The sequence below is a fragment of the Aethalodelphis obliquidens genome, unplaced genomic scaffold (assembly GCF_003676395.1).
Source record: "Aethalodelphis obliquidens isolate GAN/ISIS:26980383/991018 unplaced genomic scaffold, ASM367639v1 scaffold10, whole genome shotgun sequence".
Taxonomy (NCBI): domain Eukaryota; kingdom Metazoa; phylum Chordata; class Mammalia; order Artiodactyla; family Delphinidae; genus Aethalodelphis; species Aethalodelphis obliquidens.
This window is the reverse complement of record NW_020837954.1, coordinates 3599504-3625165: the sequence shown is the minus strand read 5'-3', so window position 1 is coordinate 3625165 and position 25662 is coordinate 3599504. Positions and strand designations below refer to the sequence as shown.

General features: G+C 33.7%; 1 protein-coding gene across 2 annotated transcripts in view; it reads left to right on the top strand.

Annotated features, from left to right (window-relative positions):
- The first annotated feature begins 2816 nt into the window (after positions 1-2816).
- Positions 2817-25662, top strand: part of NOVA1 (NOVA alternative splicing regulator 1) — a 142970-nt gene continuing 120124 nt past the window's right edge. Inside the window, exons 1-2 of one of the 2 annotated variants that reach the window (XM_027110972.1) lie at positions 2817-3295; positions 5030-5173. In XM_027110972.1, coding sequence (XP_026966773.1) covers positions 3160-3295; positions 5030-5173 — 280 coding nt within the window. In that variant the 5' untranslated portion in view covers positions 2817-3159. The remainder of the gene's footprint in view (positions 3296-5029; positions 5174-25662) is intronic. The other variant, XM_027110973.1, reaches the window with a different exon arrangement.

Below are 25662 nucleotides of genomic sequence, written 5' to 3'. Positions count from 1 at the left end.
TGCCCAGGCTTTAATGTAATATAGCTTTGAACTATCTTTGTCTTTGAATTATTTTTGTCCCTTGTCTTTTACTGTTTCAAAACAAACTAGTTGCAAATCCCAGCCCTTTTCTAATTTTTCATTTTTGAAAAATATGTCCTTACATATTTTTCACAGACTACTTTGTACAAGGTCTGGCATCAGCCTTTTCTCTATCTTGACTACCACAGACTTATTCCAAACCTCATTTTTTTCTCATCATAGCTTCCCCTTTTGTAAAAAAAAAAAAAAAAAAAAAATCCAATTCCATGTAAAAATCCTCTTTATATTTGGTCATGAAGGCTACATTGTGGTTTCCTATTACATCATACATCAGATCAAAATTCTGAACTTCGGTTCACAGACCTTTACCAATATGTACTAACTTACCTGCTTTCCCTTTCTTTCAGCTCTCAGCTTATCTTCTTCCCTGACTTGAGGCAAATGTGCTTTTCATATTCCAGATGAATTTTTATTCCCAAATAAATGTTATTCTCTTCCTCATTCAGCAGAGTGTCATCTATCTTTCATTACTTAAAAGCACCAGAAATCCCAATGCCTCCTAGATGCTCCTTCCAATAAAGCACACTAAGAGTAGAGTTAGTATTCTTTTCCATTCCCTTCTCTATCTACCAGGAATTAAAATTTATCCTATTATTCTGAGGTTACTGCCTCAGCTATGCAAGTATTCTTGGTTAGCATACTACAGAATTCCAGTGAAGTTCTTTCTATGCTAGCTTAATACTAAAGCCATTTTCATGTTGAAGTGCTGTTGTAGAAATGTATAGGTAAGGAGCATCTTTGTTCTAGAAATCTAGTGAATATGTTCATACGTTTTTACATCTTACAACACATCGCCATGACATTATCTCATTTGACTCAAGAATTTCGGGAGGTAGAGTTGAGGTCCCTTTTTTAAGTGGGAGGGAACCTGAGGCTCCAGTGTACTGCAGTATTCAAGAGGACAGACTTTGTAATCAAGACAACCTCAGTTTGATTACGACAGTGTTTACACCAGTGTGACTTCGGGAAAATTATTAATATCTCTAAACCCAAACTGCCTCATAAAGTGCGGACAGTAATAACTACATGATATACAGCATGTAAAAAGCACCACATGTGAAGCGGATTGCCTGGCACACGGTAAGCACTTAATACATATAGCAACATGTTAAGGGATTGCCCGAGACATACTTTTAGAATATGCCCGCAAGGACTCGAAACCAAGATTTTGAATTCCAAAGCCCATGCATTTCCACTATCACTGCCTCCTAGCACACTGATTTAATTAAACTACTAACTTGATGGATGACCTTGAGCAAAATACTTTACTGAGTCAGTTTACTCAACTGTAAACGGAGTCTTTTCAGACTTTCAGCGTCTACTCCAAATACGTATTTTTTTTCCTGTAGTGTTCTAGGTTGTGGTTCAGGTTCGTTATATATCCAAGATCTGTATAATCATAAGCTGTGCACATTGCACTGAATTTTACTCGTATATTCATAGTTCGTTCAGTATGTAGTTTTGGATACACACTCAGCTGTTGCCTGTCTTTAGTCCGCTTCTCGGCGCCTCGTGAAGGGGATGCCCATACCTAGCTTTATTTATTTATATGCTGGCTTGTTTCCGAAAGGATTTAAGGCAGCGAGTGACACTTTAAGTTCCCTAACGAAGTCACACAGTGCGAGTAATACTCTTTTGATGAAATCTCCCGTAGAACCGCCCTTGAGTGAGATGCTAACTAATGTCTTTTACCTAACTCTTAAAAATAAAGACTGATGTACCCAGCTAGAAGTCCTGGAAGCATACAGTTAAGGTTTTTTCCTCAGCCTTGACGCTGTCCCACCCTTCGTCAACGGTCACTCGAATGCCTTTCTCAGACTAGGCAAAATTGTCGCCGCTCCAGTCCCGGCTGGAGAGAGATCCCACCCCGCCCCTTCACTCCCTCTCATACCCAAGTTTCCCGATTGGGAAGGGGCCTGAAGAGCCTTTCTCACGTTTCCATATTATTGGCTGGCACGGCTGTCAGTAATATCTACTTCCCGCCTTCCAGCCTAGCGGGTTTCTTGGACCCCTCGGTTTCTGCGACTAGCCGCTTACGTTTGCCTGAGCCGTGTTGCCGGGGACCCGTGACCTTTCACCCCCTCCCTTCCCACAGGAGCGCCCCGGCCCCCGGCCCCGCCCCCGCCGCCGGCGCTCGCCCCCGCGCACGCTCTCAGCCCGCGCGCGCTCACTCCCGCGCAGACACGCACACTCTCGCCCCCCGCACTGGCCCCCCCCCCCGCCCCCGCCCCCGCCCCCGCAGGCTGAGACTTCGGCGTCGGGAGGCGGCGGCGGCGGCGGCGCTGCTGAGAGGCAGGGACCCGAGCTCGAAGTGTGTGGGAGTCTGCGAACTCAACCCCTCACTACCCTCCCCTCGCAGCCATCCCCCTCCCCCCCCGCCCGCCCCCCCCCCCCCCCCACAAGCGGGAGAAATAATGAGCGAGACCGGGCGGCAGCAGCAGCAGCAGCAGCGCCGAGCAGCCCAGGCAACGGCAGAACCGCTCCGGCGGCGGCGGCAGCACCAGCAGCGGGAGCGAGCGCAGCGCTAGCGCGGCGCGGGGACCGCCGCGCTCCTTCCCGGCTCCTGCCCTCCTCCGCCGCTCGCTCTTCTCTCCGCGTCCACCTCTTTCCCCTCCTCCTGCTCATTCACTCTTTCCCTCACTCTCCCCTCCTCCTCGGCTTCTCCCTGCGCCCCGCCAGCCCTCGCGCTCTCCCACTCCCTCTGCCCGTCCTCCCCGCTCCCCTCCTCCCGCTCATTCACTCGCCCCTCTCCCTTCTCCACTCTCTCCCCCTCTCTCCTTTCTTCTCCTTCTTTCACCCTCCGTCTCTCACACCCCCTCCATTCCCCTGTCTCCTTTCTGACACTGCACTGCAGCTGCTCCTCAGCCCTGCCCCCTCCCCAGTGAGAACAAACCAGCAACATTGCTTTTTTTTCCTAAAGAGATTTCTATTGATCCGATTAAAAAAAAACAAAACAAAACAACCTTAAGAAACCCCAAAAGCAAAAACAAAAAAAAAAAAAAAAGAAAAAAAAAGAAAAGAAAAAGCCAAAACAAAAGGGAGAACCTTCTCCCCGTAGAAGCGGCAGGAACTGCAAACATGATGGCGGCAGCTCCCATCCAGCAGAACGGGACCCACACTGGGGTTCCCATAGACCTGGACCCGCCGGACTCGCGGAAAAGGCCGCTGGAAGCCCCCCCTGAAGCCGGCAGCACCAAGAGGACCAATACGGGCGGTGGGTATCGCTTCCACCTCCCCGCTGGACCCATCCCCCGCCGCCCGCCCCTGCCTCCCTCCCTCCCGCCGCCCTCCCTCCCTCCCTCCCGCGGCCCGGACACCTCCAGCCCGAACCCGGCGGCTCCCGCGCCCTGCCTCGCGCCCCCTCCCCTGCACCTGCCCCGCATCTCGCCGGCCCCGACACATTTCCATTTCTATGTTTATCATTCATCAAAATGGCGACCGGTTTTTCGGAATAGACCTATCTTTCCATTTAATCGGTCGAAAGGCTGACCATTTAAATATCCTAGACCTGGGCAAGGGGGTCCGTTAAGGAGGAGGAGGATGACCCCGAGTGAGGTGATGGCCGCCCGAAGATGCGCGCTGCATTTAACAGTCTGATTAAATAAATAAATAAATGGCACTTGGGTAGCGGAGAGCAAATGATTGGGGCACCGGAGAGTTTTGCTCTCTTCATCCCCTTGGTTTGGGCCACAAGTAGTATGCAAAATCTGGAAGAGTGCATACTCTTACCGCACTTACATTGTCGGTGCAAATATTTCACTGATTTGTCTTCAGGGGTGTGCATACGAGGGTGGGGGTGTCTGGTACTCTGACTTGTTAGTTAACATCCTGCGCTTCTTGGGAAGATGAGTTTTAACGGGACCGGTATCGCATCTTCATTTGCACTGGAGTCATCTTAACAATGCACCCAATGCATCGAGGCAGAGGTGAATTTATCTACAGCACGTACATTAGAGACGGATGGGGGTCTTGCGAATGGCACACTAGAAAAATTTGGAACGTTCATTCACATAAGGAAGCTGGATTTACCGGGGTGTTTCCTATTTAAGTCATGATCAGTTTGACGGAAATTAAAGTTTATGGAGTTGGCTTTATTTTTTTAAAACATTTCAATCTTTCTTGGTTAATCTACCCCCTTCGTTTTAATAATTGTGATTCTTTTGGGGAAGGAACATTATCTGGTCACTTTTAAGTGTATTTGATGTAAATGACTCCTAAGCTTTTTAGTATTGGCAAAATTCTTCTTAAGGTCCTTTAATTAATGAGCTTAAACGAGATCATAGTAGACTAAGGAGTGCTAAAGAAATACTCCAGGATTAGTTAGATTTGGCAGTCCACATCACTTTGAGTTATTTCCTGGCAATTATTGAAGGCTTGGAATACACCCTACAGTTTGGGTGGATTATTTGGTAGGAGAATGGTTGTTTTGCATACTTTAGGTAGGATATAGGCAATGGCTAATTGTAGTCCTTATGTGTTTGCTCATGTTAAACAAATATAGCTCATCACTATTTACTGTCTTTTTATTTATTTATTTTGCAATATGTTAAGGTTTGTCATGGTGTAAATCTCTGAAGTTTTGTTAAAGGGTCAGTTCATTTTGTTTTACCATAGTAACTACAGATAGAATTGGAAGACTTCCATGTTTGGAATAACAACTGGAATTTAGTCATCAGTTTCTACATTGCTGCAAAATAATAGAACATGTTTAGATTTTAATTCCAAGTTTGAAAGTATAAATTCTGCAGAATGGGAAACATTTCGTACATACTTATTTTTCAGTGTAATTGGCTTATTTTCGTTCTTTAAAAAAAAAAAAATTAACCCCATATTTCCTGCAGCTGTATGCCCAATGTTTTAATCGCTCTTTTTCTCTCTTGAGGGTGGAGGGAGGATACAAAGTTTAAAATTATTGTGTTAACGAAGTATATTTCCTTGCATTTTTCAGAAGACGGCCAGTATTTTCTAAAGGTTCTCATACCTAGTTATGCTGCTGGATCTATAATTGGGAAGGGAGGACAGACAATTGTTCAGTTGCAAAAAGAAACTGGAGCCACCATCAAGCTGTCTAAGTCCAAAGATTTTTACCCAGGTAGGTGCAATGGTGAAGAGATTGTTTGATAAATCCCCAAGGAAATAAAAGATCTACCTGTGTTGTGTGCTGTATTGAAAAAATTCTTAATAGTGTAGACTGTTTATTTATTTGATGTATTAGAGTATTTGTGGAAAAATTTTAAGAGTATTTTCACTCTTGGTTATGTTTTGTTTCTGTAATTGATATTCTGTCTATGATGTAGACCAATTTTGAGATGAATCTTCTGGGTATTTCTAAATACTTCTTTCTAATTAGGGAAAAAAAACTCTAAAATTTAAAGATAGAAACCTAGACAGCTGGCATCAGGAAATAAGGTTCTTCTGAAGTTTTCAGAAATAATTGTAATGACAATTAGACTAGAGTGAATTCAGAAGAGTGGGTAGAAAGGCTTCTTAAAGAATGGACCATTTACTTTCTAAATCCATTATGTACCTCTTTCTGCTTCATTGCTTTGTTTGTTGGCCCTGGAGTGAAGAGGACAAGTGCTGCCTCTTCAGATTTTTAAAATATTGTGTTTTTAATATAACTGTGACAAGGAAATATATTATTATGTAAGAAGTAAAATAATGCTTCAAAATTTGTGTTACTTAAGAGCTGTATTTGATCAAAATATATTAACAGTTTGTGTGGTACTGTAGGTACTGTAACCCAGTGGAATATGGCAAGTTTCCTAGGTAGTATAATTTTTTTTTTATAACTTTTCAGTGTGTTTTTTAAATTTAAACTGTTTATAGTACTATGCATTTATCTTTATCTTTTTAAAATCATTTTGCTACTTAATATATGGATTTTAAGTTTAATAGTGTATCTCCTAGATAAAACATTAATTGATTTGCTTTTACCTACATGTAGCTTCTGCAATTTTTTTTTGGTTATTTCATATTTATGGCCATAAAAAATATTTATTCAGTGCTGAGGGGACCAACACTGCTTATTTTTTTTCTTGGTAGGAAAGAAAAGCTGATTTGCTTTCAGTGATCTAATTCAGTAAGAGTTCTTTAGTACAGCAAAGACATCTGGTATGAATGTAAGCAAAACATTTGGAGGATTTCTTTTTCATAGCCAATCGCTTGGTGGTAGAAAGTGGACCACTGTACTGCATAAGAGGGTTTTAGAATGGTTGGAACTGTCATTTAGTTATGTAAATTAAATGTAGTATGTTTGGTAAACATTACATTTATTAAACTAGATATGTCCTACGAAAGTTTGTTTTCTGTGAGTGTAGTTTTGTAGATGGCTTTCCTTGTCTCTGAAACTTTCCTTATGCATTAAGAAAGTTTGCTGACATATTCACATTCTTATATTTAAAAGGTATGTTATGATGAAAAAAATGTGGAATTGTGAAAATCCTTAGTGCAAATAAAAGCATTCAAAAGAGCTTGATTGCAGAATTAATAATGTTATAGTTCTAGGAAAAGAGCTGCAATGGTAAATTAAATTCACTGTCAATAGATGAAAATGAAATAGCTTTTTTTGCATTATACATGAGGGTATCAGATGTGCAGGGATGTTACAGAAAATTGGTGTTTATCAAGGATATTCCAAATAGTAAATTAAATGCCTTTTCATTTGAATATAGTGTATTTTCAGTGGGTTGGAAAGGGTGCAACTAGAATTAGATCTTTTGTTTTTAGTCCACAGTTGTGTATTTTTTTCTTATTACATTGAAATTGCTTATTTTATTTATAGTTCTGAGGCATGTTATTCATATAGAGCAAGAATATCCGTTGGAAAAAATGGAAAACTGGAATGCGTTGAATAAAATTTTGTGTGTGTAGTGACGTAACCTGATCAAATGTGAGTTGAAATGTCTGGATAAAAGAAGGCTTATACTCTGCCTGTAACAGGTGGAAACCAGTCACAAACTATGGAATCAATTGTAAGGATAAAAAAAGCCCTGTAATTTATAAGAAGCTTTAATAATTCTGAACACTTTGTATGTAAATACAATTTTAGCTAGGTTATTACCTGTTCAGACAGATACATCTCTCTTCTGACAGACTTTAATAGTCTTTCTGTTCATACTTGACCATAAGCCTGTGGAATTATCTGAGGTCCTGGTATTCTTCAACATAGCAGCCTCTGAGCTACTTTCAACTTCTCTTACTCAGATATATTTAAGGGATACTTACCTTGCTCATCTCAAATGAACTAAATTATAAAGCTGTGATTTATACTGCCTAGTTATGAGGACTTTCTTGTAGGATTATGCAGTAATTAAAGTCCTTTTTTGTGTGTTTCATATATGTACTTATGACTCATATTCCATTACAATGAATATGCCCGATGTTTATTTCATGAAGCATTTTTCTGTTTCTTATTTGTAAGACAGAATATTTGGGGATAAGTGCACTTCAGTTGTATAACTTAATGGATTTTCTCAAATACCTAAGTTTTAAAACAATGCAATTGTTTTCAGAAGGTTCACTTAAAATACTGGTGTATTTGAGAAAAACTTTCTTCAGGGTATATATTACAGAGTACAGACATTGCTTAAGTAATCTCTTAAGCAACCTTGCTTTTCTGAGTAATTTTTAATATTTATGGTTGAGATGAAGAAAATAGTTTTTGCACATTAATTGGTATGAATTTAGAATTTATAGAACTGTATATTACATTGTGTATTTTAGCATGTCATATAAAATAAAATAATTTGGGGAAATTGTATGATGAGGATTGTGAAGTGCATTTATCAATTACTGTAATCGGAAAAAAAGATCGATAAGTAGATTCATTTTTTTTGCTGTGTTGTGTAATTCATTTATCTATTACTAAAAATCTAAATCTTACAAAATACTAACTTATTACCTGTGGTTTATGAATATATCTTTTATTCTTACTTGATTAAAGGAACCTAATTTGATTTATTTATATATCCTTTTTATAAGTAGGTTACCCAAAGTTAATGCCTTTTAATTAAAAAACAGCTTTCTCATTTTGGGAAATACATTACTGTATGCATTTTCAGAATGGCAATAGGATAGTATTCTTTTATTCCTTTATTTGGCATCTGAAGATGTGTTTGGTTTTGTTAATAGATTGATTTTATCTGTTAAAATCATTTAATGAATGGTTCAGGTAGATAATTGGGAAAATTTATTGAATACATTATTCATTGGGGATAGTAAAGGATATATAAAATAAATATTTTCATGTATGCCTTAGATTTTAGAACATTTCATAGTGTACCTATTTTATTCCATTATATGACACTGGAGATATTCATTATATCAAACAGGAATTCTCTATAATCTTAGCATGTATTTGTGTGTGTTTTAAACTGTTTTCATACTTGTGGCTATAAAACTGGATCACATTTAATATAAATTATTTCCTTTTTTGTCCTTAAATAAAAATTTGAGCTCATTATTCCTAGATTTATTGTATATTAATTTATCACTATCCAACTTGGGTGATGCTTTTTTAAAAAATCACAAACTATTTATATGTGAAATCTTTAAAAATCATGAAAAAGCAGAATGTAAGTGAAATTTTCTTTTAGTGAAGGAAATACCCCACACTGCCTTAATTTTGACATGGGGAAAATTCAGTGGCCAATTTAACCATTAGGGTTGGGATTGTATAAGAATGCTAATTCTTTTGGAAATAAGAGGAGTTTATGAAGTTTGGAATAGATCACTTTTGTTTACATTGTTGAAGGAAGAGTATTATTGTATTGGTAGTACAATGTGAATACTTTTGTTATAGCTTCTGAAAGTTGCATTCTATACTCTTTGATCTAAGTTGCTTTGCATCTTAGAAATTTACTGGCATATATTTTAAGGCAAAATTAGCAGGTAAATATAATTGTAACAGGTAGAAAATAAAGTATAATTTCCAATATTGTTGAATTTAATAGGGTAGCTGTCATTACACTGTGCTATACCTTTGGTTTTAGTATTGTCAAAGAGTTGCTGACACTCTTGAGTTGTAATATTTATGTTTGTCATACTGCCTATGGTTGTGGGTTATTTTATGTTTTGTCTGTCTCTATCCTCAGTTGTGGGAGGAGCCATAAGCTTTCACTTATACATTAATATCTGTCTGAAAATTTGCTGCATTTTTAATACTTTATTTCTCATTTTAAGCAATGGGAAATCTCAGCACATGAAGGAATTAGCATAGCACAATCTATATTATAATTGTACTTTCCGAAAGTTATAATTTTTATACTTAACCCATGAAAGCAACTGTTTAGTGGTATGAAATTTTTTAGAAAGATTGAATTAGCATTAAAAATCTTAGCTATTCATTTTGTTTGATTCTTTTTTTAATTTCATCTGGATGTTATATCTTCTATTATCGATTTAGTAAGTTATGGCTTTACAGTGTCAGTGTTTTCATGAATTATATAGCACAATGTCACTTTGAAATTTGCTATTTGAAGCCTTCTAGATTTTGGAAAAATAGCTCATTTAAAATTTGTGACATTGTAAGGTAATATAGTACGTCTAACAACATTGTCTTGCAAATATCACCCCCAAAGGATTTCAGGAATAGTTTAAAAATAGTGAGCACAGTCGGTGAAATAGTTCAATATTTATGTATTGAAGGTGTTTCGTATAATATACAAAGAGGAAAAACGATCTGTGTCTTGGGAACTCTAAGGAGTATGTGGTATCACTAAAAACCGAGCAAGAAACCACCAGTTAGAAACATGTCTTTTTATAGTTTGGTTCTTTTGTTTTGTTTTGCTCTGACTTAAGATAATTAATTTTTGCTCTTAAATATTACAAATAGCATTTGCTGAACACACTTATGCCACTTGTTAACTAAAATTCAGCACCTAATAATTTTTTTTTTTTTTACTTAGAGTTTAGTCTCAGTTGTTTCCAGTTTAGTGGAGCTGTGTTTTAAAGGATAACTTTTATGAGCAAGTGCAGCTTTTCAGAATAAAATTGGGGGGATGAGGGTGGGAGGTTTGTACTTGATTGCCATCTCATTTCCATCTTTGGATGAAGCTCTAGCATAAAGTTAAACAACATCTGCAGAGATCTGACTGACAAACATCTCTCTGGGACTCATCATTGCAGCCTGCAGCAGGTGCATTCAGCTTTGCAGTCTTTTCCAAAAAGAGGTTAGTTTGTTCTAACATTTATCGGTAGACCAGTGGAAGCAAGTGACTAGAAAGAAGAGGTTGGTTGTCACTTGTCCAGTGCTGGAATACTACAGGTAATTGGACTGGATTGGTGGGAACCGTAGCAGTATGTGTCTCACATTGCATTGCAGCTGCTATGGAGCTTAATTAACCTGACCCTCAGAGACTGAAGTGTCACGGTATAAAATGTAACATGCAAGAAATGAAGCAGTACTTTTCAGTACTTCCTGATGCTTGGATTGGTAAAATTTCTGTTTTCTTCATCGTATTCTTTAAAGATATGGCATCACATTTTCCATTTTTTATATGGAAGTATTTGAAACTAAAATGATTTCCATGAATCTGATAGAATCTACATGAAAAGGAGATAGGGGCTTTAGGTGTAGAAATAAAGAGAAAATAACCTTAAGTAGGAAGTACTTTAAGTTCGCTATTCCATAAGTATATTTTCAGGTTATGAGTGAGTGGAAATAAGTGGAAGTACATTGTAGTTCTTTTTTTATTATCTTAGATTAACATTTATTTACTTATTCTTATAAGAGAAAGAACCTGTGTAAAATTAAGTTGTATCTTTTTAGCATGTTAGGGACTTTGACAGGCAGACTTTGCTGAGTGTTTTGACGTGTTCCAACACACAAGACAGGCATAGTATGTTAAAAATGTTTTTAGGGTGCTTCAGCTTAATATAGGAGTGCTGTTGAAGTGGTTCTTTACCACAATTTATTATAAGTAAATTAAAATTTGATTAAATAAAAACTCTAAAAAAGTCAATCATTCATTTCTTTTGTTTTAAATTTTTTGATCTATTTGAAATACTGACAGTATGCTTCCATGACACATATAGAAGTTTCTTGTATGTTCTAATAGTGTTCCCAATTAATGTAGATGTCTCATCACAGTCCTGTTTATCAGTTGGCCTTTGAATGGAAAAAATGTCTTTAAATTAAATCTGGCAAAGTGCTATGCTATTTTAAAATAATTCAGAATTTTAAAATATCATTTAGAGTCTTCGTGAAACAGTTTTATTATTTTGACTTTTTTATTAGTTTTACTAAATTGAATTTTTTGGTATCCATTGACTACAACCTGTCAATTACCCAAGAGTAATTAAGTTTTGGAGTTTGCAGATTTTTTGTAATCTATATACTTTTATTGAAGGAATTTTTACCAGAGTGGCCAATAACTATTTGATTCTGAAGTTACTGTTTGTAAGAAAAAGCTTCTAAATTTTATCTTAATTAGATTATGAATAATAGGTAATTTATTGGTAATTATAGTAATTGTGGAAAATAAGATTAAAATAATCATCTCTAGAAGTGGAGAGAATCATTCCTCCACTTTTAAACATATTTCATTTTTCAATCAAGATTTTTCATTTTTGACATTGTGGAATGTTGTTTTCTTATTAATTCTCATCAATATAAAAATATTCTTTAAAATTACACATTTAAGAAGTTTTGATAAAGAAGATATTGAATAAGAATAAACATTTTGAGACTAGAAAATAAAGATTACTATGTAACTAACAAACTTTTTGAGATATTTTCAACATTTGCTAAGTTTCAAACCACTATATGGATATCCTTTTCCATGACAAACTTGATCATGAAAACACATAATATCTGCACTCCATCATTGATCTTTTGCTGCTTCCTGCAGGGCCTGTCATAGCATCGTTGACAGGACCAGATGAAAAATGAAATCAGTATCTTGAGTTTTTTAACAGCAAAATGATTCAGGTAAGATTATTTGCTGTGGAAAATAAAACATTTTTTACCATTTTTATACTCATTTAATAATTGATATTTAAAATTAATATTTTTCTTATTTTAAGACCTGTTCTATGTCTTACGGATGTTCAGTATATTTGTCATATCCAATGATTTTTATTCTGAACTCAGTAATTTTTAAGTTTTAGATTGTAGTGTTTCTTACTTTCCTTGTGAAACTTAGCATACTTTTTGAAGCTTTGAAGAATAACTTTTCTTTCTCTTTGAAAGATTTTTGAGAACAGTTACACGATGAAGGCCCCATAATTTGATTGTAGGATAAATTTTCACACAATGAACTTACTAATTAAGAGTTCAAATCCTGCATTTCCTCTAGGATAGATATAATAAATGCTACTCTCAGTTTGATTGAATTTTTAGAAATCATTCTTACCTTGAAGAAAGTTGTCTTCATTTAAATTGTTAATAATTTGCTGCTCTAGTACTTAGATTGGGCGATGACTTTATTTTAAGATTTAGTAGATAGAGGGAAGGACAGAAAAGAAGGAAAGGGGTAGTGCATTTTATTAACACAATAGTAGAGAATTCAGTATGTGTTTTTGTTTTATGTTACTAAATATTTTTGAATAACTGCAGCTTTTCAATTTTGGTTATATCCATTCTTGAAATACTTGTTTTTGAAGGAATTATTGTTGGAAGCAGTTGAGCTTCTACTTGGAGACCTTTCATTCACATACATAGTTTTAATTATTCTTTGTATAACTCCTGTGTTTTTAATTTTCTAAGACTAATTAATTTTTTTAAGTCAGAGAAGTACTTTTTTAAAAAAAATCTAGTTTCAGTCTTCACTCTGAAATCTGTCTGGAAGTTTTTCTCTTGTCAATATAAGTATTTATCAGCTGCTTCCTATGAGTCCAGGTGTCCTATGGTCATTATGACTTAGAAGTATTACGAAGGATCTTTTCTTTGTAAAGTAATATGGGTATGTTTTACTTCACCCTAAAATGTTGTGCTTTGATTGTTATTGTGTCCTTAAGTTTTGTTTAAAAAAAATTTTTTATATTGCATCTGTGATATCTGTCAATGACTTAGTGAGGACACTTAGGAGTATCGAAGAGGCTTTTTTTTTTCGTTTAAAGGGATTGGAAAAATAATGGAATTGTGGAACTAGATGAAAGAAATGGTGCTTAGGTGCGATCTCTTCCAGAATCTTCATTTAATAGTTGAGAAAACCAAGATACCAAGAGTGATATAGGCAAATAATTGTCCTGCAACTTTTAAATATGTTTTCTGAATTTGTGGTACAATTATAGTAGGTACTTCATTCTCTTTTTATTTTGCTTTATTTATTTATTTTTTTCCCTCCTCTTTTTGAATGTGCCTCTCTGAGGAAATAAGTCTTCACTTCTTCTCTCTCCTAGTTTTAAAATAAATACTCCTACCCCCACCCCCGCTTTTTTAAACTAAGTTGAAAGCACAGTAGTTATTTTACAGTAATTTTTGTTGTTGTTGATTTGCTACACTGAAAGGCCAAAGACAGGTACTCTTTATCATTACCATATGTTAAAAAACAAAGATATGGTAGATTATATTGCCCGGAATATAACCTGGTCATTTCTGTATTTTCATAATTGTACTCTTTGAAAATGGCAGTGTTCAGGGTTATTTGATTTCTACAGCTTTGTTACTTCATTTACGAAGTTTTTTTTTTTTTCCTTCTTTTTTTCTTCCTTCCTTTGTTCCTTAGCTCAACTTTTTAATTTCTTCATTTTTGGTTAAACAGAGTATTGACATTGCTAAAAAAAATTATATAGACTTTCTAAGTCAAATTCTGTTTTTGGGGATATGTATATTTTCCATATTTTTATGACATATAATTTCCTTAAGTATTGCATATTTGGCTAGGTATTCGTAACAGTTGGTTTTAAAAAGGCAGAGTATTATGATTAAGAAATAAGCATGAGCGTAATTGTAAGGCAATCTAAGTACAAATGAAGATATATAATAATTATTAATTTTAAAACATAATTATTTTCTCTTTTTTGTCTATCCATTTCATCAGATTGGTCCACTTCTCGGTTAATTAGAATTCTGATGCTCTTTGCGTTGCATTATAGGCTTAAGGGCTACTTTCTAACATAATTATAGAAGTCACTTAATGTGATTTTGAAGATATTTTTCCTTCACGGATTTAAGTTAAAACAAAAAAATTTGTCATAGTCTTTACTTACTACAGTTGAATAGTAGAATTAAGCTTCATTGATATGAAGGAATTTATGTCATCCTTCATGCCTGCTGTATGTTCAGCATATAGCCCGGTGCTTTAAACATCTGTGGCATTTGAAATATAAATGAATGAATGTGTGATTGAATGAATGACCAATCTGAGGCTTCATCTGTGAATGTGGTGGATATAGAAGACAATCTGTAGTTTTTCATTATATTTCTAGTTTACTTCAGTGGGGTGATATCAATACAATGAATGTAGAAGGCAATTCATCTTTAATTTTGTATTATATTTCTAGTTTACTTAGGGGTGTGTGTGTGTGGGTATGTGTGTGTGTGAAACATCTGTATTTCGGATAAGTAAACTAATGAGTTCAAAATTCAAACAAACAAGGAAAGACCATAGAAGTGTTAAGACAAATATGGGCCAGGTCTTATGAAAGAAGAGTAGAATTTTGTTTTCTATTTAGCATGTTGTCCTGAAACTTTCAGAAAACTGAAAGCTAGTATTATGGAGAGTACTTAAAAGCCGTCTCCCAGATGAAGATCAATTTAAAAATACTCTGTCTTAAGAAACATGAGCTTAACTAATATTTATTAATAAAGTAATACAAAGTACCTATATTACAAGATTTGATAGTTATATCACATTACAGTTTACTTATTGCCACATGGCTACCTGTGCAGTAAGGAACAATCTACTGATGACTTTTCTTGAGATACCTTGAAAATCAAAGATTACTAACCACTAAATTGAGGTTACTTTATTAAAAATATGATTAGTAAATGTTTTGTTTTTAATATATTTTAATATCTCCTTCCCCACCTATAGTGGGGAAGTAAACATGTATAAATACATTAGGACTTTTAGAAGCTGGACTATTAAATTTTCTTATTTACTCAGGAGAGGAGTATACCAACTATGTAGTAGATTGGAATTTATATGCTTTGAGCTTGACTAACTCAAATACTTTATTTGAAATTAATAGGAAAGTTATTGAATTTGGTTTTCTTCAAAGTCTTTTAAATACTTTTTAAACAGAATTTAGAGAAATGTATGAAATATTAGTGTTTATCTTGTATTAATACATTGTTTGATTTTTGCTGCAATAAACCAATGAAACTTCTAAGATTTAATAAATATATTTAGTTTCAGGCTTAGTCCCTTACATTTTTATAAATTCGATTTATTTTTTAAAAAGCTGATGGAGAAAAAAAAAAAGCTGATGGAGAATAATGGGTTAAAATAACTCTTTAAGTGTTTACTTGGCTGCTTCCCCTGCCCTTCTCTGCCACCATGGCCAGATTTTAACATTCTGATGGACATTTATGCGTTCCCTTTGGGGTTAGAACGAGATATACAGTTTTCTGAAGTTCTTACTTCAGAAGAGCAAGGGAGCAATAAGAAACAATAAAGATAAATACCTGGTTATAATGAAATTTGATAATTGTATAATGATAGAATTATGTCTTGAAGTTGAAACTGCCTGTGTCAGTGGCAAAATCTTGAGAGAAGAGGATATACTTCAAAAAAGACTTCAAGGAGGAGCTGACAGAGTTTTGAGGGTTGAATTTTAATTTGCTTGGTGCACAAGAGTGGAAGGTCATTTGAAGCAGAGACAATATATATATCCATGGAGTTATGAAAAATTCCTGGTATATGCAGGGGTCCAAAAGTAGTTTGGTATTACTGAGATACAAAGTAGATACTGCTGTGGGCAGAGAGTGGGAGTAGGGAGATACTATCGATATTTGTACAGATAAGAGAAAATCTATTAAAAATGTAAAAGAAAAGAGTTTGATGGAAATATATTTAATTTGGAGACATTCAATAGGAAGAAATATTTTAAAGAAAAAGTACATTTGTTATGTCTATAAGATGAATGACAGTGGTACTGTAATTAAAATATATGTATTTGTATAAATATAAATAGTGATACTTGTACCTTGGAGGAAGGATTGCCCTAGTTATCTAAAAACAGAGTTAAATAGTAGATTGGGGAGTCTGGCTTTCTGCCTCGGTTATATAAGTAGAATTAAAGAGAAGACTAATTTGTTTAGAAAGAAAGGAAAAAACTACTAGAGATAAAAGAAATGTTAAATATGAAAGCTATCTTTTTATTAAGCAACTATGTGCTGAGGGTAGAAAAAAAAAAGTGTGGAACCTAGTGAATGAAAATGTCAGTGAGGAATGTTTTGCTGTATTCAGGAAAGCTCTGGAGATAGAAATCCGTTTTTGACATTTGTTCACTCTTATATAACCTGTTGTCTATGCAGGTGCATTTAAAGTTAATGACTCAAATGGTTTCTTTTATTAGTTTGCCTTTGATTAATAGCTGTTTAGAATCATAGATCTGATAAAAATTTTCTCATTCCTTAAATTATGAGTATGTAGGCCTAGTTTCTAGCTCTCTTGGTATATGAACATTTATTTTTAATTTGATGAAAATTAGTGATTTGCACAATGTATGCAATTTTAATGTGTGAATTTTAATTTTTTGGCAGTGTTCAAACACTAAAGTTTTGGTATGTGATAGAGAAATTGGTGTGTGTTATGTCAATGAAAATGAAAGTTGAAACTTTCATTATTCATTGTTAGTGGATTCTCTGTCGTATAATTATTTTGTTTGGCATTTCAATTGATGATTGAGATTCAGCAGGATTCTCCATCATTGATAAATATTTATTTCATATGAAAATTAGTCTTAATTGATAATCTGTCAAGTCCAGATGAGTTTAAAAAGTCACTGTGAAAAATATGGCACTGTTCTACATTTAGAAAATGAGATTAAAAATCTATTTAGCATTTATATTTATTTGTGAAATTATTGGCTAGTTGTGTAGAGAAACATTAAAAAATTGAACAGCTGAAGTGACATTAAGCACCAGATGGGAATTTGAAATAAAAATATTCATTGTGTAATCTTTATTTAAATGCTATTCATAATTCAATAATACTGGTTATATAACTCAAGGTTGACTTCAATATAAAAAGGAAGCATAAGCAGAGTCTCATTGCCTTCAAATTGATGTGCATATCATGTCATGGTAACTTGTTCTTTAAGGGATAAATAATATAGGTAAGGTGACTGCATGCATTGCAGAACCAATACAATTCCTTCTGAGAAAATCTGTGAAGAAACTTTGGGTTTGTGAATTGTTTCAAAGTGACATTTATTTAAATTGAACATCTTTTACGAATTCTGCCTTTAAGATGATATTCTATTTTACATTTACACGTATATTCTCAACTGAAAATTTCCAGCCATGTTTTCTTTACAGTAATGTTTGACATTGTTTCTTCTGAAGTATGTACCTATTCTGTTTAAGGAAAGGTATGTTCCTTTGAAAGCTTTATCACATTTTTAGCTACACTGGTATATTTGACATCTTATTTAAAAACTAGAATGACTCTAGATGTGAAAACACAAACTGTGATAATAAGCTAAATATGCCATATGTGGTAGTTCAGGTTGGCATATATCTCAAATGGCATGTTTAATGTACTGTATTAGTAAGATTAGTAATTTTACGGTGGAAGGCTGCTACTTTTATTTTATAGTCTTTTGCTGGTGGGCTTAGAATGCTGACAGACCCTTTACTTTGTAAATCCTTGTTTTCAGCCCAATGGCAAATTTTTTTGCCATTGAAATTATCTACATGGGATCCCTCTTAGTAACTAACTTATTCTCTAAAGTTTGTGAAAATTAATGAGAATTACAAGTAAGCAGTATATAGTTTGACAGATGATTATGAATGTGAAATGTAATCATGTATTTTTGTTAAGGAATGATCTATTTGGTATAACCAAAATGGTTTAGTAAAATAATTAAGAATTGAAAATGGTGTTTTTATTTTTAGAAGATATATATATATTAATAGGAAAAGCCTTGAGGTTCTATGTCTATATACCATTTATAAAACCATTTAAAGCAAACTGTAATAAATATTGCCCCTTTATGACAGTATGACTGCACTCTGAAATCATATTCCAGGTTTCTTGAACAAATTTTTTTCTTTGATTTTTTTAAAATATTGCTTTTATTAAATTTTTTTCTGAAAACCCTTCAAATACTTCAGCGGATTACATTAAAAATAAGTAGAAACTGCATTGTGAGCAGGATAATTTCCCTAAATGAAAGGGATAAATAATGTAGGTAAGGACTATGTACATTTTTTGACTACTTAAAATATGCAGAACAAATACAATTCTGTTTGAGGAAAATTTTGAAGAAATTTTGGGTTTAGGAAACATTTCAAGTAACAGTTAGCTAAATTAAGTATCTTTTAATCAGAGCCAGGCTCTGATTTTCTTTATGTACATATTTAAACTATCTCTTGACCATTAATGAGAAAAATGATAGTCTTGTTTTTAAAAGTCTAGAACTATATAACTAAAACTTAATAAAAGTAAGTAAGCAGTACATAAAAGTAATTTGCTAATCATGCCTTAATTTGATCTTACATCTCTGCTTAAAATGTCAGTATAGGCAGGAATTCTTATATCTGTTTTACAGTTGAGGAAAATAAGATAGTGCAAGTTAAAATGATTTGTGATATAGAAAGTTAATGATGAACCTGTTTGTTTACTGTTATTCTATAACTCTTTGCATCAGACTGCTTATAAATTTGAGTTAAAAAATACAGTATTCAAAATTTAGGTAAGATTCACCAAACTGTCGCATTTGACCCATCACTGAGAAATACTTAGATATTTTTTATGGATTCATAATTTTCCCTGTTCATCTGGAAATGCTTCAAATTTCAGTTTTGCTATTGAAAGTGAAACTGTAATAATTCAGCAAAATAGAGACTAAAAACAAGTTTTCTGTTCTGACCAGACCTCTGTAAACATAGAATCTTGATATCGTCTAGGTATTTCCTGTCTTCATATTGCTATTAGACATTAGGAGAGTTTGAAATTTTGCCTTGTCTACGAAGTTTTTTACATGAAATCATTTGATTATTCTTCATTTAGCATTATAAGATGTGTCTTTCACATTTTAAATCATATATAACCACTGCTGTAGAGATTTGTTAAACTGTAGACTTAAGGTTAGTAAGGTCTAGTCAAATCATTGTGATAGTACTTAATATAATCAAAGTTTTTATGAAGTTAATATGCTTTGGATATTACACAGTGGAGTGTATTAAGAAAATATCAAATCAATTCAGTACTTTTTAATGCTTTATGGGGATGTGAGAGGGAATACAAGACTCCTAGAGAACATGTGGCGTCAGACAGAGCAGAGTTTGAATCCGAGTTCTCCCACCTAACTAGTTGTATGATTTTGGTCAAATCATTTAATCTTCTTGGACCTCTAATTTTCTCATCTGTGTGTGATTAGTACTTCTTGCATAGTTATAAAATGTTGGTCTAGGTATCACAAAAGGAAAAAATGTAAAAACATGTCACATAATACCTGACATATAGTAAGCATTTTATGACTTACCTTTTTTCATCTTCTTCTTCCCATGTTTGTTACATTTAATAATACTAAGTTTACAGCAAAGATTTTAATGTAAAATAAATTACTTTAATGGGGTAGCAAAAAGGAAACATTGGTATAAGGATTTTTTCAAAAATTTTTTTCTCATATCAACTGATTATTATAAAATGTAGGCAATACAGAGAAAGTTAGTTAACCTCTCCTCATCCTTTAGGATAATTAATATAAATAATTTCGTATGTATTCTTTCATACTTTATAAATGCCTTTTTATATAGGTTCATATTTTTAGTAGATAATTACAAATGATATTTGTTATATATAGGAATGAGTTTTCAGCAAATCACCTCTTTTGGTTAATGGACTTATGGAGGTTCTAAGGTGTCCTTCCTATTTCAGCTATGTGGATATTTTTACTTACATAGCCAAAAAATATGCTCTGTGATACACCTGAATGTATGCAGAGCTTTGTTTGTTTGTTTTTCACCCGTATGGTTGAGATAAAAACTAGGGACATGATTTTATAATATTTAAGCAGATTAAATTGCATATGAAGCATATGGGCTTCTTTATATTAAGACTCTCAAAAATTAACATAATTCATTAGTCTCTCCTTCATTCTTGTACATTAAAAGTATCAATCAGGGCTTCAGTAAGAATAAAGCAGGTGGCATACAGAATATTTAATACTTGCTTTAATGATATTTTTCAAGATACTAAGACTTCTGAAAATTCTTTTTCTGTTTGTCAAAAAGAGTCATAGTGTACTGAATGATAAAGCTAGATATTTAGTAATATAGATGATGATTCATAAGACTTGTTTTTCAAGTTAAATTTTTTGATTACTTCTGTGAAGGCCTTAAACACTTTAATTCATGCAGCTTCCATGAAAGATCTAAGAGAATTTAGTGATATAGTTTTACTAAGAGTGTTTTTAGGGGTCTGATTTATTGCTTTACATTCTTTAACAAGTATTCATATTTTCCGTGAGTCATCACAAAAATTCTTGATTGCCATTATGGTAAAATTCTCTTTTATGATATGTCTGTAGTTTGTTATAATCAGTGTATAAACTTAATGCTATATTCAAATTCCTTACGTATTAAATATTACTTACATATTAAATATTTAAGATTCATCTAATACTATAATAGCAAGAACAACAGTATATGTGATTTTGTTTTGTGTGAATGTGCCCTTGAGGACAATAAATGTAATTAAGATCATATTGATTTGGGGGTTGCTTTGTTGAAAATATAAAATATTAGTGAATCTCTCTTATAGTATTGAGTAAATTCAATTTTGTATTTAGAATGTTACACCTTTGAATATATAAAAATACTAGATGCTGTAGGAAAAAATAAAATGAGAAGATTTGCAAAAGGTAATTTAATTCTAGAATGATTAAATACTATGGGCCTAATCTTTAGAGCAATGGACTTATTTTAGATACTTAGAACCTGTAGAGATGATGAAGTCTAGTTGGAATGAGAGTAGTATTGAAAGTTGGCAGTTTATAAAAGAGGAATGTGTATTTGTCTAGGGTACAGATGACTAAGGGTTATCTCTGTTTATATTAGGATATGGTTTTGGGAAATGGAACAATTTGAGATAGGCTGTGAATGCTGAAAATAACCCCAACTTCCTTCTCATGTGTAACATTTTCACTTTTCTTTGGAACTAAGGCAGCAGGCCACACAATATATGATGAATTTAAGTATCAATTGCAAAACATCCTCTGTCATCCTAATTGACAATCTTATGTCCTATTTCACTGAGAAAAAAAGTAATTAAAAGAAATTTCACAAGCTTTTACCAGTAGATCTAGCAACCCAACTGTATCAGTACCTATATGGTCTATATTTTCTCTTATTATTCTGAGAAACTGTCCCTGCCCCAGGAAAGGCCAATCCTTTACTTTTATTCTAGATTCCATTCCCTCTTAGGTACTCAGATATCATTTAGAAATTCTTTCTTCTCTTTCTTGTGTTATCAGTTCCCCCCCCGATTCTATTTTCTTTCAACCTGCAAACATACTGTATTTCTCCAGTGTTAAAAAAGAAAAAAAGCATATTCTCTTTATCCCACTGCCTGTTCCAATTACCAGGCCGTTAACAGTAAAATGCTTCAAACTATCTGTCCATACTTGTGCTGTCTCCAGTTCCTCTTCTCCCATTTTTCTTTAAAAGCTATTCCAATTAGAATTTTGACCCCATCCTTCCAGTGAAACTGTTCTTGTCAGGGTCATTGGTGACTTTAATGAGGATAATTCAGAGGTGGATTCTCAGTTCTTATCTCTATATACAATCAGCAGTATTTGACATAGTGATCACTGCCTCTTCTTTGAAACATTTTTTTCTGCATCCAGCATACCTCTACCTAACTAATTGCAGCCTCAAGTTTCCTTTGTTGGTTTGTTCTCATTTCTCTGAGCTCAGTCTTGGACCACTCTCTCCTTTTTCCTATACATGTTTACTCCCTTGGTGATCTTATCCAGTGTCATGGCTTCAAATAACCATCTGTTCTTTGATGACTATCAAATGTTTATATCCATTCTGGACTTTTTCACCTGGACTCTAGACTAATGATGCAACTGCCCACTTGATATCACTTGTTATGTCTAATAAGTATGTTAGAATTAGATGTGATTTTAAATATTCTGATTTTTCTCTCCAATCTCAAAATCTACTTCTCCCACAATCTTCTCCATCTTAATTGCAGCTTCATCTTTCCAGTTTTCTAAGGCCAGAAATCTTGGCGGTATCCTTACCTTCTCTGATTCAGTCAGATTTTACATCTAATCTGTCATGATTCTGATTATGTTTAAGATATGTGTCTTAAATGAAAGCTGAAAGCATATTAAAAACAAAAGTAAATGTTGCAAAAATGCATTTTGCTCTGCTTAGTCAGTTGAAGAATTAACTAAAGATGTGGTTGGCTGTGAATTCAGTGTGTTAAAACTCTTTCTGGAAAGTGGCAGAAAGTAGTTTGTCCTAGTTATTGCGTTGACCAGACTGAGTCCCCAAATTATAATTTCAAAAGATAAAGCACCAGGAAAACTAGATTCATGTTTAATTTTATGTTTTAGGGAAGTCTGTAGGAAGCAGTCTGTACCCTAAGGAATATCAGCATCAGTATATTCATTATAGTAAGATAAATATTTTCATACCTGCAAGAATTGATTTTTAAAGAATAAATATGAAGCAGTAGGATTAATAAAATTCTAAATAATACCAGTTCATTGGATTATATCAAAATGAAATTCATTGATCCTGGAGGACACAGTTAGCTTAAAATGTAAACTATGTTAAGTGGTATGTACATGTGAATGATAATATATATATATACTGAACAATTTGGAAAATTTTGCTAAATCAAAACTTCATCTTTTTGAGGATTACACATTAAAGAAATTACATACCTAGAACAAAATTATCCAAGTGGTAAATATTTTCCTATAAAATATTTTGAGATAATTTTATGCTTATCAGCTATGAATCTTCTCATTTTATGGTCCATGAAAAATTATTCTAATTAATGAACTTCATTTCTCTCTTTAATTAGTTTTTACTTTACTACTTTATGTTTTTTTATTCTGTACTCAGTTATTAATGGAAATAGTATTATTTCACATACAGGAAGAAAAATAATTGACTTTTTATAGAACCAATATGTTTTTAATCAATTATGTAATAACAATTTTGACTTCTTTTCTAATCATGCATTTTATTAATATGTCTTACTGGCAAAAGATCTCTGGAAATCTGCTGGAATAAGACAAGATACATCTGTACATTTCTCAATATATAAATGATACAGTAGAGGAAGTTTGTTTAGTCACTGCTGTGTAAAAAGGAAAACTGTGGTAGTTGTGGCTTCCTGGATTACAGGGATAAGAATATGTGGGTTTGTATTTGGTTTCATTTTAAAGTTTAACATTTAAATTTAATTTTCTGGCTCAAAATTATGGCTTAAAGTTTGTGACTTAAAGCATTTTATTGGGCTTCCCTGGTGGCGCAGTGGTTGAGAGTCCGCCTGCCGATGCAGGGGACGCGGGTTCGTGCCCTGGTCCGGGAAGATCCCACATGCCGCGGAGTGGCTGGGCCCGTGAGCCATGGCCGCTGAGCCTGCGCGTCCAGAGCCTGTGCTCCACGATGGGAGAGGCCACAACAGTGAGAGGCCCGCATACCAAAAAAAAAAAAAAAATTTATTTTGGTATGCTTATTATTTACATGTTTCTTAAATCATCCCTTAGTTTTAGTGCTCATTTATGTGAGATTTGGGTTTGCATATCATTCTTACATTATTATTTTAGAAAAATCTATATTATAATATTTTCACACAGCTGATAGAGACAGGTTTTATACAGGTTTATCTGACTCCAAAGCCCATGCATGGTCTTTTTACCTTATCCTATTATGACAAAAAAATTCCTTTGAATGAAGGTAATTTTCCCATATTTGACTTGTTTTTAAAGTTTCTTGTATTGAAGTTTTATTTTGAAAGTGTTATTATGTGCTTGATTTCAGTGTGCTCAAATCATGCTTTTAATTTTTATTCTTATAAGATAGCTTTAAGATTTGTCTATATAAGCAATTAAAACATATTTAGACTATGGTCATATTTAATAAAAGTTATATATAAGTAAGAAATACAAATTGGAATTTTAATGTATCCTGATGAGTAATTTTTCACGTTTTTCTTTAAATTTAGTGTTAACCAAGGTAAAGATTTCCAGTTTTTCCAACATTTATTTATCCATTTATGTAGCTAGCAAGTACTTATTAAGTATGGATTATATACTGGGCATTTTACTATGTACAGAAGATACAAAGGTATTTAAGGTCAAACCTCTTCTTAATGATAAGGGATAAAGCTGGAGAGTTAGGCAAGAGCTAGATTATGGAGGCCCATTTAGTCTGTCAAGTCATTTGGATTTTTATTTATCTTAAGATGGATGACACCCAACATGTTAAAAGGAGTTTCTAAATCTCCAGTTACTACATATTCAAACCTACATCAATGACCAAAACTCCTAAATGGTAGTGAATGTATACAGTTTTTAGAGAATTATTTTACCTAGAAGATACTTGACAATATAGTTAAGATTTTTTAATATAAAAAACCATTATGTTTGGAGTAGTTTTCAATTTTGAAGTTATTAAAGTAACTATTTTCTCATAATATTTTTCAGCTTTAATTTAAATGACTACTAATTTATGCGGCTCTGTTTAAAGCTGGAACCCAAAGCTGTTTGGTGTAAGATGTTTTACATTAAGATGCTGTTAAAGAGAAGGATACATGTGGAATTAAAATAGAATTAAATGTTTTTAAATTAAGAATGGATGACATTTCCAAGGTAGCAATGAATGTATTATACTGTACACTAATCATATCGTTAGTGTTTTGCTTTTTTCAATTTTATGATATCCATTTCTATTCTTGAAAATCTTTAAAAATGTGTTATCTTTGTTTTTCTTGAACTGTCAGTATTTACAATATAAATGTAAGATCTTATATAGCTCAGCCTCATGCTTTTATTATCATCCACTTTATGTACTTTTGCTCTGGGGTTGCTGAGCATCCCTAGATAAAAGACTAAAATTGGGCCAATTGATGCTACTTCTCAGTCTAACATATATTTCTAACTGAACCAGCTCTTGTTGTTGTTATCCTTTCGTTTATGTCTATTTAGCTTTCTGTCCTGTGCCTACTTTCTGTCCTGTGCCGTCAGCCTAGAAATTCACCCCAATACCTTCATACTCTGTAAATGAATGTGGGTTTTAAAAAAACCCTCTAGGCTAGTGTAATATGAAATTTACTTAGATTCTCTTCAAGGACCTCCATCAACTTCTTTTATACTTCAGATTACTCTGTAATTTCAACTTTAATCCTTGCCTATGTTTCTAGAGAGAGAATTTTCTCTTCCTCTTTTGAGGCTATCATTTATCTTGTTTCTTTGTACCTTTTTCAGACCCTTGTT